Genomic DNA, 21,745 nt, shown 5'->3' on the forward strand with positions numbered 1-21,745 from the left:
TCAAAGAAATCAAGGAACCCCAGACTCTGGGAATCTGGCTTATTGATTGTAGTGCTTCAAGGCACTTCATTGGATAGAAGGGTGCACTCTCTAATTTTGTAGAGATGGAAACAATCATGGGACTATACTTGGAGTCAATGCCACCTGTCCTAGAAAGGGTGTAGGAAACTTTACCCCTCAATTGAATGAGGGTAACTTGATTCATTTATGAGAATCTCTTTATGTACCTGATCGCAAGAAGAACCTGGTGTCCATTTCGGCAATGGAAGTCAAAAGTTTCAGAGTGGCATTCATTGATGGAAAGGTACGTGTTTGAAAATAGAATTTTCAAAGATGCTTTTATCTTTGAGTTCAGGGTTGGAAATTTGTATTAAGTTGCAGGATGATCCATTGGGGACCATGTCAGTTGACAGATCTCATCTATAGCACCGGAGGTCTACTTATGGGGCTCTACTCGATGTGAGTCAGATGGTGACTCGGATGCCTGAATTCAAGAAAAGCATGAAAGTACATGTCTAAGATGTACCAAAGGAAAATCTTACAAGGGGACCATTCCCCTCATGTAATAGGTCCACAGGTTTGGAACAACACGAGGGGTTTGAGATTCATGATCAGGAATCTCATGTGTGCAGGTGGAAGAAAGCCCTCTATGGCTTGAAGTAAAACACCCCGGGTTTGATATGAGAGGATTGCTGTCAGATGAAGATGAGATTCACTAAGACTGAATCCAATCCAAACCTTTGTTTGAAGGTTGTGGATGATAGACCTCTCATGCCAACACCTTCTAAGGACGACCTATTTCTGAAAGGTGCAAACCCTCTCATTTATGGAAGTAAGAGGGAGTTGGATTCCGAATGTGGAATGATAAACTACAAGCCCGTGACTACCTCAAGGATCTTAACTTTCAGAAGTTATATGGTAGTGATGCCGGACTTGATTTGGGAAATGCCTCTGAGTTTCATAAACTCATTCGCATTGATGTTCTTGGTGAACTTCCATCCGGACATATGTTTTGCAGTTAGCATGATGAGCTCATATATGGTTGAGCCTCACTGGATTGGTGCCAAGAATCTTCTGAGATATCTTTGGGGCACAATCTCTCATGGATTGAAATACACTGCCAGAAATATGAAGCTGCATGATTATTCGAATGTTGACTGGGCAGGCAGTGTGGAGGATCACTAGAGCACTTCTCAATGTTGGTTCTCTTTGGGTTCTACTTCGATATCATGGATGAGCACGAAGCAGAAGTCGGTTGCTATATGCACCGTTGAGACCAAACACATAGCTACGAGTATGAACTCGTGTGAAGCTACCTGTTTGTGGAAGCTCTTCAGTGAGTTGTTTGTACACATGATGGATACCACCATGATCTACTGTGTCAACCAAAGGGGGATTCAATTGTTGAGGAATCTCGTATTCTATGATTGCTCCAGCATATAGACATCAAATACTACCTTATCTGGGATATGGTACATCGATGAGCGAGAAAGCTCCATCACATTGGGACTGATGTGCAAGTCGCAAACATTCTGTTGAAGCCCCGAGGAAAGGTCAAATTTGTGACTTTCCAGAACGACTTGGAGTCGTTGAGAGACCTTCTTATAAGGGTCCTACATGTTGCATGCATTGAGATCTAGGAGCTCTGAGGGGCTTGGGGTACTTACTGGAGAAACACACGACCATAGGGCAACTCACCCTCCCCTAATGGTGAGCTGTGTACACGGTGAATGGCTCAGCCTTCCCCTGTGATACCCCGAGGCAATTTTGGGACAGGATGATTAGTTCTCCTGTCGAGGCATCCTACCCATGCAGTTTAGGACTCATGGGAAGTACCTCTCATCTGATCAATGAGCAGGGAAATGGGGTTACGAATCATAGTAGTACTATCGATGGACGCATCGTTGTATCTATCGTGCTCGCTATGCTAAGATGACCTCCATTGATCTGGGATCAATGAAACTGATCTAGGATCAGTATGAGTGGTTTGAGACACTCTCTTTTGATATTGATCTGGAATCAATGAAAATGATCTGGGATCAGTATGAGTGGTTTGAGACACTCTCTCTTGATATTGATCTAGGATCAATGTAACTGACTTTGGGTCAGTAAGAGTGACATAACTCACTCTCTTTTGGAATTGATATGGGATCAGTAAGAGTGGTATGACACACTCTCTTCATATGGAACTGACTTCGGGTTAGTAGAGAATGGTATGAGACATTCTCGATCAATTCTTCTTCTTCATGGTTCAGTAGAGCAGTGCAGGGCATTGATGGCAGAGATAGTGCAGTCTGGCAGATGGATCAGTGGATGGAGTTCTCCCTAGTTGAGAGGGAGTGTTAACATTGGCAACTAGGACCAAACTCCATGTGGGTCATCTTATTTATGGAAGCTGATATTTTTCTTCGACTCCTCTCATCGAGAGGTGCAGGATTGATCTAAAGATCATCCAATTCCGATAAGTATTCATGGAGATATGAATTTATTTGTGTTATGGGACAATTCATCAAGGTCGGCCAACAACCAAAAAACCCCCTCATGTGCTCAACGTTTTAGTATAAAAGGAGGTGACTTGATAGTCATTTCTACACACACTTCACTCTTGATTTCTCTCCACTTGTTTTGGGTTTTAGTGGCAAGAGGAATCTAAGAGGAGGAAACCCTAGCTGCAGTCCTAAGGAGGATGCCCTAGCCGCAGTCCTTAGGAGGATGCCCTAGCCGCAATTCAAGGGAGGAGACCCCTACTTCTATACGCTGCCCAACCTGCCCTCTACACTGCCTAAAGAAGAGATATAGCAGGCCTATTCATGCTGCCCAAATACGCAGGTGCCCTAGCCGCAGTTAGGAAGACAAGCCAACGAGTTTGAAGGGACATTTTCAGGTAACCGAGTGCTGGAAGGAGGGCCGAAGTACCATGCTGGAGGGCCGAAATAGTAAGGGACTAATCTGGGCTAGTAGACGCAGGGATTCCTCCTGAAACAGGCTGAGTAAGGGATTGTTCTGTTGTGATTAGGACACAGGCCTGTAGGTGTTGTTTTGAGGGTCAAACATATAGCTGTAGGTGCCTCCTCAAGCAGTAAGGTCACATAACTTGAAGAGGAAAGGAGGCCGCATAATTTAAGGTGTGTTTTGGGCATGACTATTGGGTTGTTGTAGGTTACAGTGGGAGCCCTAACCAGTGACCAAAACACTGCCTATAAACTTATGTGCAGAAGTATGGTTCATAGTGCAGCAAGATACATGGGACAACAAAGTTTCATATTGCAGTAAGATACAATGGGACAACAGCAAGGAAATGTGGCAGCAATGGCACAATGGGACAGCAACAATGACATGTGCAACAATGGCACAATGGGACAGTAGCAACAGCAAGGTGCAACAAGTACATGGTGGCAAGCATGGTGCTGCAAGCACACTGGGACAACAGTATGGTAAGCAAGGTGCAGCAAGCACATGGGACAGTATGGCAACATGGTGCAGCATGCCACATGGGACAGCAGTGTGGCAACATGGTGCAGCAATGGCACATGATGTAGTACAATGATGGGTACAATCATGATTGGTGAAGCATGATGAGATGCAACATGGTGCAGAACAATGAGGTGCAGCATGATGATGAGCAGCAACACAATGATAGGTGCAGAATGGTGATGGAGTCACCTGGGAGAATTAGTTGAAGCAGCATGTCTTCAATTGAATTCCGTTGCCTCATGTATCATCTACTTAGAGATGATCTATGCTCTTATTTAGATAAGTCAAAGTGTTGACTTTTGTTGTAAATGTACAATCTCTCTCTCTATCTCCCCGCTGAACTATTGAAGAACATAAAAGAAGAATTGATCAAGGGTTTCCCCACATTGGGGTTTGTCCCTGGCTAGCGCCACATCTTGTGTCCTTTTGTCTTGGCTTGTCTTCTGCAATTTATATTTATGTTCTATCTGCAGTTTACTTTAATGCTAATGTGATTGCTAATATGGAAAAGATATTGAGCTAACTGTGAAAATTGAATTAAATTGCTCTAAGCATAGAACATACCTAAACTTAACAACTTGTCACCAAAACTTGTATTATTAGAACATTATTTTATTTTTGGGGCTCATGTAGGCCAAGGAGGCTAATTCGAATTCCTAAGTTGTGTATAAATACAAGTGAGATGAGCTCATTTGTTCATCATCACTTTGGTTGGGATCTCTTATCTCTCTTGAGATTTTCGCACTTTTTCTAGAGGGTGAATTGGAGCTTTATGGATGAGCTTTGATGTGTGGATATTGGTCGTTGGAGATCCAACAAAAGATTATAAGAAGAATTCGATGGGTAGATGGAGAACACACACACTTGAGATCGATTTCCTTAGAGAGTTCGATTTTCCAGAGAGTAGCAACCGTTTCTAGAAGAGATTGAGTTTCAGAAGGGAAGTAGAGACAGAGAGGGGTAGGGACAGTGAGGCCGGAGGAAGATTTTCTAGATCCGGTGAGTACTTTCTAGAGAGGCCGAAATTTTCTCCAGGAAGATGCACAAAGGCAGCACAGAAGCTTCAAAAGGGCAGTTCAATTTTGTTGGAATGAAACATTTTCAGTTCCAGAGGCCGGAAAGTGTTTCCTGAGGGCCGAAGAAGTGTTTTCCCAATCAACAGCAGGCAAGACGACTAGATTGGCAGTGGATTCAGGCAACACGTGTGGCAAGCAGCTCTAGAGTGACGCAAATCCTGCGCAGGACCAGTTGGACAACTAGCTTTTTCAGGGGCAATCAAGTGTCAGGATTGCTCGGAGAGAGAGTAATTTCTCTCAAATAATTTTTTGCTAGTACTTCCTCTGCAGGATTGCCATCTTTTGAAATCCACATTGTACTCAGATTATTTCAATGTTGCTTAATAATATAAAACCCTCAGTTGTTACACCGGTTTCCCAAGTTTGGTTTTTCGGAGACATTTGTCCGAAAATAATATTGTCAATTTTTATGTGTGTCCTAGTATATTTCTCAGTTTCCAACGATATTATTTTCCGCAATATTTTTCTGAAGATTGCAGTGTGTTTATTTCGTTGTTGTCGTAGCAATAAACTGCTAATTTAATTAACAGTTAGAAGAAATAATTCCAATTGTTGCAATAGGATTTCAGTAGTGAAATTTTCACATAAAAAGTGTCAGCTTAGAATAGAAGAATGTAGTCAGAGAATTAATACTTCAGGTATTTTTTGGACATTTTTGAACTTGGATGATGAAGATCTAGAACTATAATGAATCAATAACAACACACCTACCCATTATGTTTAAAAAGAAAAAAAAGATTATGGGGCATTGTTTTTATGGTTAAAGTGCTTGGTATTATACGGTAGTTTTCTTTCCCTGCGTTAAGAGAGTCTTTAAGGGGATTTCCTCCGGGCTTGAACATTCAGCAGATGATAAGGCAAGAAAATGGGATGATCATTATAATTGCTAGGGATATTGCAGCATTGCAATCCCAAGGTTTTGCATGGCTAAAAGGTCGCCATCCCCATAAATGATAAAATGGACCCAGACGGCACCCAAGACATAAACTTTGGGTAAGCATTATACACCCTGTAGTGAGGTACAACGTAATGTGGTGTGGTATGCACATCAGTAGGTATGCCATTTGACACCATAGAGACAAATATATATATTGCAGTGTACATCACTGCAAATGCTATTGCTCACCCAATACTTGTAATATTGGTAAAGAGCATCAACGATTCCTACCGTTCAAGATGACAGCAAGTTCAAGATTAGAGCCAAAGAAAACCCACAAACCATGACACCAAAGCAATGGAGAGGATGTTTTCACATCGAGCCAGGTAACGAAAAAAAAGGACACATAAATTTTTAGAGGAGTCAATAGATGATATGCATACATACCGTGACTTCAATGGGGACTGTAATGTCTATCCTATGTTGGTAATAAAGATCAATGCAGTCGATATCAAGTCTCTTCAAGCTTGCCTCGCAGGCGCCGCGAACATATGCAGGATCTCCTCGAATCTCCCGTTTTCCATCTGCATATTTGATTCCATACTTTGTGGCTAATTGGACTTTGTCTCTTACCCCTTTAATGGCCTGCAATTGCAAAATAAGTTAAGATCCATAGAAATTCTATCACTTGGCCAAGCTATATAGCACTCATTGGTAATTCTAAGGAAAATAGAAAACCCATGAGAAGGCATGCCGTCCCACCTTTCCAACGAGGACTTCGTTGGTAAAGGGGCCATAAATGTCCGAAGTATCGAGAAAAGTAATGCCTCTGGAGACGGCATGGCGGATGAGAGATATCATTTCTTGGTCGGGCTTTGGAGGGCCATAGAAGGCAGACATGCCCATGCAACCCAACCCCTGCGCTGATACTTCTAATCCTTGCGACCCCAAACGCAATCTACGAACTGTTGATGCTGCTGCTAATTGTGCCATTGCTGTTGTTCTGCAGTCACTCTATCCCCTTTTCCAAATCAAATCACAGCAAATGTTGATCCTTCGACTGTGGAGTGTGTCTATTTATAGATTGAACGCAATGAATAGTTAACCATATTCTTGAGGACTATTCACCTAATTCACCGATGCTGACCAGCTTCATGTACACCACGATGATTGTGATCAGGGGTTAAATTTGACGCCCGTATGCCCGTATTTCTCTTTTTTACCCGTAAAATACGTTTGAGTTTTAAATTTCCACGCCATGGGAAACTTGCCATTAATTTCCAAAAACGTCATGGGCAACTTGCCATTAATTTCCAAAAACGTCATATTGACGGGCAGGTTTAAAAATTAAAAGTTTAAATTTTTTTTTTTATAAATTTCTTATATATATTTAACCTTATGTCATACGGTATACCTGTAGGCTGTAAGTTATAAGGAGACCCAGCTAGAGAGCGCGGCACGTGTATGTCTGTTTTTCGCTTTGAATTTTACCCGTCTCTGCATAGAGGTTGAGAAAGCTAACATATTTGAGCTGGGAAAAAATGGGGAACGAGAAATTCGTGAGAGCTCTGAAGGCCATGAAGCCTCTAGGCCTTACGAGTAATGATGTATCTCCAGTCCTGAAGCGTTTGCTGAAGGTATACTTGCATTTTCAGCTGTATAATTCCATGTATGATAGTTATTGCATTTTGATTTTTTTTTTGATTTTGGGCGTTCTGGTACAGGTATATGACAATGAGTGGCCTCTCATAGAGGCCGAAAGCTACAGAGTTTTGGCAGATGCTGTGTTCGAATCGCGGGAAGAACAGTTCGAGTCGCGGGAAGAAGAGCTGGAGGTAGAAGTATGTGCTGTCTTTATGTATATATAGATAGTTTCTTTACTTGCATGTAAGTAATTGGGCTTTTTGTTTCAGCACAAGAGAAAAGAAGGAAAGAGGCGGGGTAAACGGACAGTTGAAGAATTTGATGATGATTACGGTGATACTGAGAGTGAGCATGAATGTGAATATGAATTTGTGCCTCCCTTGACTCGAGCTCGCAGTGCTTTGGTTAATAAACCCAAAAATGAGGAAATCGTAGACGTAGAGGAGGGTTTCCATGGTGGAAATGGTGTGTCCATTGAGGAGGAAGCAGCAGAGGCTCCCTCTTCCCCTCCCCGTAGAAGTTCCAGGCACAGAATTGGCTCTTTCGCTTCCTCTGTGTCTGCCTCTGCCTCTGCCAGCGGCCAACGAGTTAGTTCACGGCTTCAAAACGAAAATGAGATTGAAGGGAGAGGGAAGCGAATTGCCTGCGAAAACGAGATTGAGATTGAAGGGAGAGGGAAGAGAATTACCTGCGAAAATGAGATTGAAGGGAGAGGGAAGAGAGTTGCCTGCGAGCCACCACCTTTCGTCCTGCCTCCGGCCACCAGTGTTTTGAAAAAGCCGAAAATTGAGGTCACTGAAGATTTGGAAAAATATAATTATGGTGGTTGTTTCGGTACTCCCATTGTTGAAGAGATCGATGAGAGTAGTAAGGGGCTTGATGATTGCCAGACAAGCGGTGAGCTGAAAAAGCCCGAAATTGAGCGGGATGGATGCACATTTCCCTTTCCGGTGATGAATGTGGTTCCAATTACTGCTGTCAACGTCTGCCCAGAACCTAGTTCGGACCAAAATGGTACTGTAAATTACCTTGTTTCTGTTAACGTGCATTACTATTTTCTTGAATTGAATTTTGGCTAGTAGTGTATGCATAAATATAATTATGAATATATATTTTTTCATTTCATAATATTATTTTTTGTTGTTTCTATATATATATTTCTCATCAGTATTTCTATTTTAAACAAAAAAAACTCAGAACATTTGAACAATCTGGAAAATTTGCAGAAAAATTTGATCCGAATTGTACAACAAAAAATGAAAAATTTGAACAATTATGAGTACAATTTGAAATTAGATGAAACTTGTACAAATAAATTTTAAAAGTCATTTGATGGGCAGTTTAAAAATAAAAACGTCACAAAAAAATTCCTTGACGGGTAGGGTCACCCGTCAAATTTAACCCCTGATTGTGATTCACTTTCAACGGACCGGTCAATGAAGGCGATCCAATTTTGGACTAGTCAATGAAGGCGATCCAATTTTGGAGCTGTCTTTTAGTGTGATTTTTTTGACTTTCCGATCATATGAAAAATTGAAGTGAAATATTGATTTTCTTTATTTTTAAACTTGTTTTTTAATTGTATATATGGATTTACTTGTTTTTTTATTGTATATATGGAGTTAGCAAATTTTTAGATTTCCATTGTGGAAGGTTAGTTATCAAAATTGTGATTTCAATAAATTCTAGTCAAAAAATAAGACCAGAAAACTTCAAAAAAAAAAAAAAAAAAAACTCATCAAATTTTTGTAAAAAATAGAAATAAATTGTAATTATGTTCAATCTTTCGAAAAAAAATGAAGAGTCCACCAACTTTCCCTAGTAAGCAATTGGCAACCATTTTGGACAATTTACATCAAAAAATAATTCTGAAAATCCCAAACTATATACATTGACTAGGCCTTAGTCTAAAAAGTCACAATTTCCCTTTAAAATAATTGGGTATGATTTCTAAAATTTGCAGTTTTTGAAAATCTAAGTTAATAGTGAAAATAATAGAAATTTGGATATGATTTCCAAACAATTTGGAGCTTTTGAAAATCTAGGTTGACAGGAAATCTAGGTTACTTCTGTCAAGCTTTAGGATTTTGGATGCCCCAGGGATTCTTGATGGATACTTAACCCATCACCGCCTTAAAAATGATTTAAACACTCTCACAGTGAAATTTTTTGAAAAAAAAATTGTAGAATTCCCTAGAAATCGTTGGTCCTGACAATGCTCATTTGGCCATGCTAATATATATATATATTCAATGGTTGAATGGAAATATAGCAATTATAGATATATATAAAAGAAAGAAAGAAAGAAATTATTTTAACGTCCACGAGGCTAAAGATAGATTATGGGACAAGTATTCAACCCTTTTCTGTGAAGTTTCAAAATAAATGCTCTCAGCTTCTCGACAAACTCCTCGCTAAATAGATATCCCAAGAGCTAGCTGCTAGCATATCTGCATAATTTTCCCTATTGTCTTTGAAGGCCTCACATTCTAAAATGAAATGTTTTTCTGTTTCCACTTTTCCGAAAGAACAAAAATAAATACTCTTTCCTCCCACACTTCTTTTGGCATTTTCTAGCGCCTTGTTTCATAACGGAGTTTATGAGAATTAGTCCTTAACTGAGCAATAAGAATTTTGGCTCTCCAAGAGATATTGGTCTCTATGTATGCTTTTGGTTGATGACTATGAGTGGGATTAAACACTTCAATATAGTACTTTTTCTTTCTTCCTAGCTCCTTATCCCAAGTACGTTTGTGGAACTTTTCCATAACAAAATCTTTTATCTCTTTGTTGTTTATGGGACACGCGTTCAAGCAAATACCCCATTTACTAAACCATTTGTTATTTTGATGCATCCAATTCTTTTTTCTCTTGCAAAATCTGTCATTAAAGACAACCTTAGGCCATCTACCCTCTTCCATTTGCTCAATTTTTTTAAATACCTTATGACTTGCACCATAGCAATTGCTTCAATAGGAGCAGTCCCTGTTTCACTTAACAATATAGCATAAGGAACGACACTTTTAATCTTGAATTTGTTTGTAATCAAACACTTCTGAATTTTCTCAATTTGTCTCCACTGCATGTCGGACGTACCGCTGGCGCATAGTTCACAACCATACAGAATCATCAGAATCACTAGAAGCCCAAAAAGAGTTTGAGTGGGTTTCTAGTCCCATAATTCTGCCTCTCTACACCTATTTTGAAAAGCATAAAATGCTTTCCAACCCCCAAAAGTTCTTTTCTTTCTACAACCATTCCAGCTTAGATTTTTGTTGAAGTCAATTCCGAGATATTTGTAATCCGCAACTTCTTCCAGAGTGTTGCCTTCAAAGTAGAACTTATGTTGGTTATGTTTTCTTTTCTTAGAGAAAACCACTACTTTCGTTTTGTTGATATTGACTTGCATCCCCACACTTTTACAAAAATGCTCAAGGGATAGTAAGTGCTCTTGCAAACCAATGGTTGATATATATTCAATGGTTGATTGGAAATTATCAATTTCTCCATATATGCAATCGCTGATAAGCCATATATATCGAAAATTCATAATTTAACCTAAGACCAAAAAATCACTAGAAACTAGAATTTGAATCCCAACCCCAACAAAAGGAGCCTATCCTTCCTATGTTATTTTCCTTTGGCTCACCCGTGCGAAGAAAAGAAGTTGTCTACCAACAAAGTACATTAACCTCGAGACTAGAATCAAGCGATTTTTTTCCTGACAATAAAAATGTTTGAATCTTATTTTTATAGTGTTTTTTATTGTGGAAATGAATTCATCCCCATAAAAACAGTTAAAATCTTGAAACTTAACAGATTTCCAAAAAAATTACTAAATTTTTACCAAAATCTCACTTGAAAATCAATTATTTTCAAGGCCAATTTACTCCTTTTTAATACCACGCTAAAAGAAAATGGTCGTTTCAACAAAGCACGCATCACTGAAAACGTCATAAACAAAGGTTGCATCAGTGAAAACGTCATAAACAACGCTGACATTATTGCAAACGTCATATTTCAATATAATATTTATTCTGTTGTCAGAGAAGCTTTAAAATATAATATGTACGGACGGATGAACAAGATTGTTGGCACTTTTTGTGCATATTAATATTAAATTATTCAGGGGTGGTCAATTTTTTAGTGGAAAATTTTAAATGAGATTTTTCTTTTCTAAGTTTGGGTGTTTATTATTTATTAAAATTGAGTGAAATAAATTTTAAATGAGATTGTAATTTTTAATTATTTAAAATATGATTTTATTATTTAAATAAATTTTTAATTTAAAAAATAGATATATAATGATTTTAATAAATATGTATTTTATTAAAATAATTGAATTAATTTTTTTTATTTTGTAATTTTAGTGGATAATTTTAAATGCGATTGTAATTTTAATTATTTAAAATATGAATTTATTATTTAAATAAATTTTTAATTTTTAAAAAATTATATAATGATTTTAATAAATATTTATTTTATTAAAATAATTGAATTAAATTTTTTTGTTTTATTATAAATTTATAGTTATATTACAGTAATTTTATTTTAAATATATCGATAATGATGATGATTAACGTTCACTGAGATCAAATTTTGGTCTAACGAATTATTTAGTTTGATTTAAGATTTTATTCTTATGTTTAAAAAGTTTGGAGAAAAATCTCACGAGCTCACTATAATTTTGACATCGTAAAAGGCTACGAAGTTCAGTATTGCAACAAAGATTATGAAAGTGAGATTTAATTTGGTTGTACGTGGGGCACTCTAAGAGGAAGTGATTTTCATCCTCGATGTTCATATCCTCACAAAGATAGCAGATCATTTCCATCCATGGTGTTTTAGGAACTGCCCAACGACCCCTTTCACTATGGAGCTCATGAGAGTTCATTCTAATCTTGGCTATATTAATTTTCTTCTTTTAGCTAGTTAAAACAGAGTGATAATTTTGATCTTCTAGGGTGGGATTGATGACCTCCTTATAATATCTTAATTTTCTTTTAGCCGCTAAATCTTTCTCACACCACATTTTTTCTTTGAACTTAGAAGTAACAATATTTTTAATGTTATTAATGTTTTGCAATGCAACATTCTCGTCGATCTCCTAATGGTTTAACCAAGCCCTGGTGTCTTTATACCAACCTCATTTAAGCCTTAGGTGGTTTTGGCTGGAATTTAAAGCTAGCTTAGGAAGCCTATGGCCTCCTATGTTATTGAGTTTGTGCTTGTACAACAGAAGCCTAGTCACAGCTAGGCTCTCGATAGGGGAAAGACCCACTTCTATAAGCAAAATAGGATAGGGTGTATTGCTTTTAATTTTGAGGTTATACGTTATAAAACACTTCTGGATTTGCTCAATCTTTCTCCAGGATTCTCTAGAGATGTTGCAACCCCAAACCTCACATCCATATAAGATAACAGGAGTGACTAAAGTTTCAAAGAGGAACTTCTTTCTATCCCACATTACGAGGTTTGTCGTTCTACAATTATTTTCAAGACCAAAATAAGCTTTCCACCCCCCATTAATCATTTTCTCAATGCTATAGTTCCAGTTGAGCTTGTGATGAATATCAATTCCTAGGTACTTGTAAGAAGACACTTCCTCCAAGTTACTATTGTCATACATAAAATTAGCGTAAGTGTCCTTCTTGGATTTGATAATCATAACTTTTGTTTTGTCAGTGTTAACAGTGATACCCATGGTAGAGCAAAAATCCTTAAGAATTCTAAGTTGCTTATCAAGATCAAATGGGCACCTTGCAAGAAGAACAATATCGTCAGCATAGAGAAGAAGGATGATGACTATCCCAGCTAAGATCGTGCCAACACAGCCTGCTTCCTCTAAACAACCTTCTAGCTTGTCGATGTAAATTTCAAATAGGGTAGGGGAGAGGGGGAAACCTTGTTTAACTTTGATATTACACTTAATATCTTTCAACCACCCCTCATTGCTCTTTAACTTGGCAATTACATTCTTGTATAACTTTATAGCGGCAGCTCTCAACTCGAAAGGAACCTTTAGCTCTTCTAATCTATTCCATAGGTTGTTTCTAGGAACCGTATCGAAAGCTTTTCTAAAGTCCACAAAGCAACAAAAGAGATTGGATTTATCATTGCGGCATTCCTCCACAATGATCCTAAGCATAATGAGGTGGTCCGTTGTTGAGTACTGCCTTCTAAAACCCGCTTGGCCTTTAGCCCACTTACCTTCACTTTCAAGCCATATGCTCAACTTATTTTCCAAAATAATACCATATAATTTGGCTGAGAGAGGGTTGATCATAATTGTCTGATAATTAGAGGGGTTATTTGTATCCCCACTTTTAAAAATAGGGATAATGAGGCTCCAAGTCCATGGTTTAGGGAACCCTTGCTTGACTGCTTGATTGAAAAGCTTGTGGATGTGGGGGATGAGGACAGGACCTCCAATTTTTAAGATTTCTGCCTAGTAACCTTCAATGTCCTTAACTTTCCCATTTTCTAGGCATTTAACCCCAAAATCAATGTCTTCTAATGAGAAAACTTCTTTCATTGTGTGTAGGGTTTCAAAGTTGTCCATAACATTTGGAGATTCATAAATCTTTTTAAGATAGGAATTCCAGTCGTGTAAAGCAATTTTATTATTATCTTTAGTTTTCCTAGTTAGAATCTGCCTCCAGAATTTCTTAGGAGCTACCTTAGAGAGGTGTAAGAGATTCTCTTGTCTTCTACGAATATACTGCATTTTTTCTTTTTAGTTAAGGCTTTGTATATTTTTATCTTGCCAATTTTAAGAGATTCATCAACAGCTCCCTTAATTGCTCTCCTCACACTTTTATAATCTTTGTCATACCATGGGTTGGTTTTGCTATTTCTTTTATTACTTGAAACTTCAATTGAGAACTTGTTAATAGAATATGAGAGGGTTGTAGTAAAATTATGATAGAGGTTTTTTATGTTGTCTATACTAGATAAAGGAAGCAAATTAGTTTTTAATTCATTTAGAGAGAGAGTTTTTATTTCTATCAAAGATTAAATAGTTATTAAAAATGTATTTTGAAATAATTACATTTTGATTTTTGATTCAATGTTTTGAATTATTTATTGTGGTTCATCCTCAGGACAAAGATGAATCACAATAAATAGTTCAAAACATTGACTCAAAAACCAAGATGTGATTATTCCGAAATACATTATAACGATATAAATCACAAAACTTTGAAATTATATATTAAATTGATTTTGAAATTTTAAAAGATATCATTATTATCAATTATTTTTATATTAATAGTGAGAGCCACATTATTATTCTAAATTATATAATTAATTTTAAAATATTAAAAGATATTATTATTATCCATTATTGGGAGCCATATTATTATTCCAAATTATATTCCACGCTTAATGAATTCAACAATGTTGATTTAATAAAAATGTTACCTATGTTTTTTATTAAAAATAAGTTTTTATTTATATGACAAATAAGAATGGGATTTTTATGTTGATTTAATAAAAATGTTACCTATGTTTTTTATTAAAAATAAGTTTTTATTTATATGACAAATAAGAATAGGATTTTTTTTTGTGTGTTTAGTGATATTAAATTTATTTAATGTAATTGTAACTTGATTTATGGAATTTGAAATGAAAATAATTAAATTAAATTTAGAATTTATTATGAATTTAAATTCACATCAAAATTAGTAATTTTCAAATTTTTTATTTTTCAATTTACTAAATTCATAGAGTTTTGGATTGACGGTGAATGATTGTTATGTTAAGGCACTCTACTTGAAAAGGTTAATGGTTCAAATCCCTTGTGGGTGAGGTGCTCTACAACCTAGTGTGGGGAAGATGTTTTATGGAAGACATAGAGTTTGGGGTTAAACAACGCACATAAAGGGAAATCTAGGGACATCGAAGGTTACAAAGCTAAAATGTTAAAGATTAAAACGCCTATCCCTTTCATACACAACCTCTTCAACCTAGAAGTCAAGCAAGGTTTTCTTAAACCTAGACTCAAAGCCTCATCAAATCTATCTTTAAAAGTGGTGAAAAAGCAATCCCCCTAATTATAGGACCATTATGATTAGCCATGTTTTAGTGAAGTTATATGGGATTATTTTGGAAAGAGATCAATGTATGGCTAGAATGCCATGGAAGAAGAGTTAAAGGTCACCCCAAATTTCAGAGTTATCCTTCAATTGTGGGTCACCTTGTTACCCTTAATGTCATTGCAAAGGAGTGTTGAATAATAAAATCAATATTCTATGTTGTTTTATTGAATTTAGAAAATCTTTTGACACATTGTACAATATTAAGTTTTGGAACAAGTTAGAAGAACTAAAAGTTCCTTTCAAGTTGAGAGTTGTCAAAGTAAGGTTATACCATAACATTATTCCAAAGTTTAGGAACACGAATGACTGGTCAAAAGAAATTGATCACGAATGATTGGTCAAAAGAAATTGATTGTAATATAGGAGTCCAACAAGGTTATCCCGTATGTCCTATCCCTTTTAGCATCTATATTCACAAGTTACGAGATTGTTTGGAACAAGCAGGTTGTGTTAGATCGAGTCTGGCTGGTATATTCATCATCCTTCTTCTTTATCTTGATGATATAGCTCATGCCTTGAGTAGTCTTTTTTGAGCAAGCAACTAGGAATCCTCAAGTAGTTCTAATCTAATACAAGTATGCTTGTTAACACTAACAAAATGAAGGTTATGATAATTAAATCCAAACATGTCACTTACAATAATTCTATGTATAATCCCAATAAATTAGAGGAAGTTCCTTCATGCAAATATCTTGAAAACAATATTCATTAAAAGCTAACTAAAACTATAATTCACAACCTTAAACATTGATTCTCCCTAGTGGCTATTTCATTTTAGTGTGATTTTTTTTCTTTTTTATCAATTCCTCCTCCCCAACTTCTCCTCTTTTATTAATCAATATCATTTTTAATAATCATTATCCATTAATTTAATTTTCTTCATTACATTTTCTTTATCTTTTTAATCATCCCCTTTCATTTTTTTAATTTTCTCTCTTATTATTTCTTTATTCATTGAGTTAGTTAATAAAAAATTATTGTTTTAAAATCATTAACTTACTATTATTTATTTAATGATTGAATTACTTGATAATAAAAAATATTGCTTTAAGATTATAAACTTATGATTATTAGTCAATATTTTAAAATTTAAAATTATATTTTTCAATTTATATGAATTGATCATAATTTTTTTTTCCTTTTCATTTTCTTAATTCTATATAGTCACTTTTTTCCAATCATTTTTTGTTAGGGAGTTGTCTTTAGTGTAACTTTTTGGACTTAGTGCCAGAATTTAGAGGAAATCTTGATTTGTGTTATTTAAACTGGTTTTTTTGACTATATATAAAGATTCAGCGCCCTGAAAAATCTTAGGGCACTTCGATTGTACAGGGGTTACCCATTAAACTTGTAATTTCAATAAATCCCTATTAGATTTTAGAGAAATTAGACAAAAAACCACAACAAAAAACTTCTAAAAAAACCGCATTTTATTTTCCAAACAGACAAAATATCCACCCTTAAGACACTATACTCAATTTACCTGCACAGTAACGATATCCAAGAAAAGTAATGCCCCTGGAAACGGCATGGCGAATGAGAGATATTATTTCTTCATCATCGGGCTTTGGAGGGCCATAGAACGCAGGCATGCTCATGCAACCCAACCCAACCCCTGTGCTGATACTTCTAATCCTTGCGACCCCAAGCGCAATCTGCGCACTGTTGATTGTGCTGCTAATTGTGCCATTGCTGTTGTCACTGCACCCCCTGTTCCAAACCACAACAAATGTTGTACGTTCGACGGTGGAGTGTGTATTGATGGATTGAACGCAATGAATAGTTAACCACGGTCCTTAACCACAGTCTTAACGACATTTCACCCCATTCGCCGACCCTGACTAAATTCATATAACACGATCACTGTGATCCCCTTTCTACCGACTGCTCAATTAAAGGCGATCAAATATGTAGGATATATAATAAATTAATTAAAATTATGGTCAACAAACACGAGGGTCAGCATTTCTAGAAAATGGAAAAATTTACGATAAATGAACGACTCCAGTGAGAGGGCGGGCCTACTTTCTCAGCGCACGCAGTAAGCAATCGGCAGTTCAGCATTATAAAAGTCCATGCGTGAGGAGATATGTACTCTTATCGGATATGAAGGCCCCAAAGCTCAAACTATGTACACCGAACCAAGCTTTTATATATATATATATATATTACTTATCATTTGCTGATATTTCGAGATATACTATATATATATATATTTTACTTATCATTTGTTGGCCCCTCCAAAAGAAATAGTCGTTTCAACAACTCAGGCGTCAGTGAAAACGTCTCTAATTTTTTGAAAATGGGAGGGGCTAGTTCCCTACAAAAGCATTATGGGCCTTTTTTTTTTACATATATTGGTAAAAATGCGTGTCAGAACATGCTGATAGCGGTCACATCGAAGCAAATTTCAAATGCCGTTATCGAGGTCTTTATGGAACAGAATACGCTACGGGCACAACACCGCAGGACTCGAACGCGGCCGGGGCCATGCAAACAAACCGCCTCACTAATGTCAAATTTCAATGTAAGAAGGTTTAAAATATAATATTTATGATGAAGGTTTAAAATATAATATTTATGGATGGATGAATAAGATTGCTAGTGGTTGTTTTAAGCATATTAATATAAGAGTAGTTTTTAGTTTTTAATTATTATTTTTGGGGTGAATTTTTTATAATTAAAGTGTTTAATGAGTTTTTGAGAGTGTTGAATTTATATAGTTAAAAAATTAGTTTAAACTACACAAATTAATATTAAATAATTTGTTTTTTTCTTTTTCTTTTTGTAAGTCAATGATCATAAAGAATTTGAATTGGTGTAATATACCAAGGAATAAAAGATTTGAACTGGTGTCATATGCCAAGAAATGCTTTGTTTTTTTCTTTTTCTTTTCTAAGTCAATGATCATAAAGAATTTGAATTGGTGTAATATACCAAGGAATAAAGGATTTGAATTGGTGTCATATGCCAAGGAATGCTTTGACAATCCATTCAAAACTTTGTGGGCATATTAAATAGTCCAGTTTATATAATTAGTTTTTAATTTTATGGTTCAACTTAAGTGATATAATTTTAGATAAGTTTGTAATATTTAATTATTTAAAATATGTTATTAATATATAAATAAAATTTTAGCTTTATAAAAATAATACAATTTAAATATGTGATTTTAATAATGTTTATCTAATCAAATAATTGATTAATTTTTTAATTTTATTATATATTTATATTTATATAAAAAATAGATTTATTTATTTATGATGATGATAATGGTGGTTAGACCAAACTTTGGTCTCAGTGATTAGTAATTTTGTAATGAAACTTAAGTGATGTAATTTGAGAGAGATAATTTTAAATGAGATGGTAATTTTTAATTATTTAAAATATGTTTTTACTATATAAATATATTTTTAATTTTACAAAAAATAATATAAATTGATTTTAATAAATATTTAGCACATGCTATATATATATATATATATATATATATATATATATATATTATAAATTTATTTTAAATATATTAAATTTATCGCATTGGTCTTAATGATATTAATTATCATTATCATTATTAATTATCTTTGAATTGATAGTGGAGCTATATCAATTAATTATCTTTGTATTTGTAAGATGTCAAAAATGTATTGGATCTTTTAAGAGAAAATCAGAGTGAGGCAAAACTCAAAAAATGTTTGTTTAAGAAAGAGTACATCCAATGCCATGAATTTTTATTCCAATTTCAAGGATTCATGTAGTTCCTACGAAACAATGCTCAAAGAATGGGCAATGACCACTAATGTAAAATAAAATAAAATAAATCTTGAAAGGCATAAATTCCATAGGAAACTCATATGTCTCTATTCTTCAATTGCTCTTTCCAAATCAACTTATAAAAAGTACCAAGTAATTCCACTAATCAAAGAAAAAAAAATTCCAACTGTTGATGTTTGTAGCTTGGGCAGATACTTATGCACAGGCCTAAGTGTCTAGGCATGCAAAAGTCACCCAAGATCTCCTTAGAACACTTGATCTAGTGTGGGCAAGTTGCTATTGCAACTTAGGCTAAGTTAGACTTAGGAAAAGCATATAATTATTTTGTTGGCTTATTGAGCTAAAATAAACTTAGGAAAAGTATATTATTTACTTTAGTGATTATGGTTTAATCTCAACCCTACATCTCAAGTGAGGCGAGATCTAATCTCAATCGTCAATCACTTTGGAGATTAGGGTTAGGGATTTAGCTTAATGTAAAGTTATGCTAGGGAGGAGAACACATAATATACAACAACGCAAGATTGAGAGAGGATTCTCAGTGAGTCTGTTGGATCCAAGGAAGGAGCATCAGGAGACCTAGATCAGCCAAGGAGGGTTGATCAGCTCGATCAGATCCATTGTTGTATTTAATTCCTCAACTGGGCCATTTTACCATGAAGGGAACCTATGTAAGTTCAAAGCTTAATGAAGAATTTGGATTAGGCAAGATCTATGTGTCATTTTGTGATTAAGAATCGAGATTGGTAGATTTGCTTTCACTGAATTTTTTGCATTAGTAACCTAGCGATGCATTTAAATTAGTAGATCATTTTTTTGATAGGAATTTAAGTGTCAGGTGCTAGGCTTGCAAAAATCTAACATCAACATCTAGAAGACACAATTTTCTCAACACTTGTAATTTCACTCCTTGACATTCTATAACCTTTTGAAGCAGTGATAGATGCCTCCCAATTCACTAGCCAATTTTCTTAAGTAGGGATGGAAACCAATGGCATGTCTCTATAAATCTCCCATGCCAAGTTGAAATGTAGCATTTATTATGAGGAATCCATACCCTAGTTCAAGTACTTACCACTATCCCATGCCAAGCAGAGACGTAGCATTTATGATGAGGGATCCATACCCTAGTTCAAGTACACAAAGAAACTATTTTGCATACAAACAACCAAACATTGGAGTTGCTCAACTCCTTTAGGTTAAAATCCAAAAAACATTTCCACTTGAGATAGGCATCTTATTTGCAAGAATTCCACCTCATGATATAACAAGAAAGAAGCCACAAAAAAAGTGGCAAGCCTTCTCAACCACTCCCTCACATGTACACTTGTTAGTGTATTAGGCACCCCATGTAATCAAAGTTTGTTAGATATGATTTGTATAGCATATTGTGAGCCATTGGAGTGAATGTCATCCTTCTCAACATTTTGGCTGATCTTAAGATTCATTATGTGCTTAACATTAACAACCTAAAATTATGTTAGTGGATGAATAAAAAGAAGAAGGAAAAATTTATACACCCCCAAGATATTGTTACAAATGCCTAACATATTTTCCGAAAAGACACATCGCTAGATACTACGACAAGGGAAACAAGAATCAAATAGAATAAAACATACTTAAGTGATAGAAAACAAATCCTACCTTTGCAAGCTAAGTGGATCTATTAGGACACACCAAAGAGTAGTTTCCCCCTATACAAAAATATTGAGAACAAATTCGAAAGGAAAGATTCAGAAATAATGAGCACCTTGAGTGCAATGCATTGTATTGTAAATCTTAAGATCATCTTTGGTTGCATACTACATCACATGGTTTAGGTTCAACAATGATTAGGTTTGGTTCAAGTTTGAATTTTTTGATGAAGTTCACCATTATGTTATACACACACACACACTTGGAAAGCTTTGACTTTGGCATGGGGCAATGATTGTTAGTTAAAGGAAGAAACGACAAGGGAGATAATAGGGAGCAAATATGTATATATAGGTCCTTTCTCCTTGGCCGACTGGCACTCTTGATAATTTCTAGTGGTATTCCTTCCTTGCAAAAGCACATCTGAAACATCTCCTTAATCCAATTCAATCTCGAGCTCGTTTTCTCCTCAAGTTGGTTGCCCGCTCAGAGATGTGTCGATCTTCCATCACTAAGTGATTTGCAAGTTGTCACTCCAAAAGCCTTGTTGGATGAACAAATAAGAGTCAAGACAGAGTTACCCCAGATTGCATTCTATGATAAACCTAAGGGCCAACCAAGAGACCAGGTTCGTCGGCTCTTGGATGGGTGCTTTCACCCCTCTTGGCTTCTTTTTCTTGGTTTCCCAACCCACCATGGCCCTATCTATCAATGATTCTTCATATGATGGCATCATTCTCACACTCCAATACTGAGATATACCAACTTCTACCCTCACTCAACTCCCACCTCTCACTAACTTGTTGAGCATGATCTTGATATAGCTTCTAGTTTTTTTTAAAGTCTTATAGTGGAGTTTCCATTTCATATGTATATATAGAATTTTAAAATGAAATATAGTATAAAATAGCAAGAAATCAACATCAATAAACATAAAAAAATGCTATCATGGACTTGGAAACTACAAGGATAGATTGCAAGCTTGAGTTGTGACATGAGGATATGAGCTTGAGCTATGGACTTGGTCAAATGGCCATGAGGTTCGATGAGGTTTGCCAAACCTCAAAAAAAAAATTAGGTTCGCCGAATTTCGAATCTCAAGGTTGAAGTTCAACAAACCTTGTGACATAGGTTGCATATGTCATAAAGAGTTTTCATTGCTAAAT

General features: G+C 35.6%; 2 protein-coding genes across 3 annotated transcripts in view; one reads left to right on the top strand and one right to left on the bottom strand.

The window, feature by feature from the left end:
* Window positions 1-21,745, bottom strand: part of LOC149202571 (putative aldo-keto reductase 2) — a 74,115-nt gene that overhangs the window by 37,053 nt on the left and 15,317 nt on the right. The window contains exons 1-2 of one of the 2 annotated variants that reach the window (XM_089403190.1): window positions 6,190-6,460; window positions 5,875-6,072 (exon numbers count right to left, since the gene is read on the bottom strand). The exons of the other annotated variant lie outside the window; for it this stretch is intronic. Of the exons in view, the coding sequence (XP_089259316.1) occupies window positions 5,875-6,072; window positions 6,190-6,420 (429 nt within the window). The 5' untranslated portion in view covers window positions 6,421-6,460. Of the gene's footprint in view, window positions 1-5,874; window positions 6,073-6,189; window positions 6,461-21,745 lie in introns of those variants that run through there. 2 annotated transcript variants of the gene reach the window in all.
* On the top strand, window positions 6,882-8,150 carry LOC149202572 (uncharacterized). Its single transcript, XM_089403671.1, has 3 exons — window positions 6,882-7,064; window positions 7,152-7,268; window positions 7,341-8,150. The coding sequence occupies exons 1-3, from the start codon at window positions 6,969-6,971 to the stop codon at window positions 8,148-8,150; spliced, it is 1,023 nt and encodes a 340-aa protein (XP_089259797.1). The 5' UTR covers window positions 6,882-6,968.

Source organism: Pinus tabuliformis, chromosome 2_1, assembly GCF_031772625.1.
Source record: "Pinus tabuliformis cultivar Carrire ecotype Pingquan chromosome 2_1, CPIR1, whole genome shotgun sequence".
Taxonomy (NCBI): Eukaryota; Viridiplantae; Streptophyta; class Pinopsida; order Pinales; family Pinaceae; genus Pinus; species Pinus tabuliformis.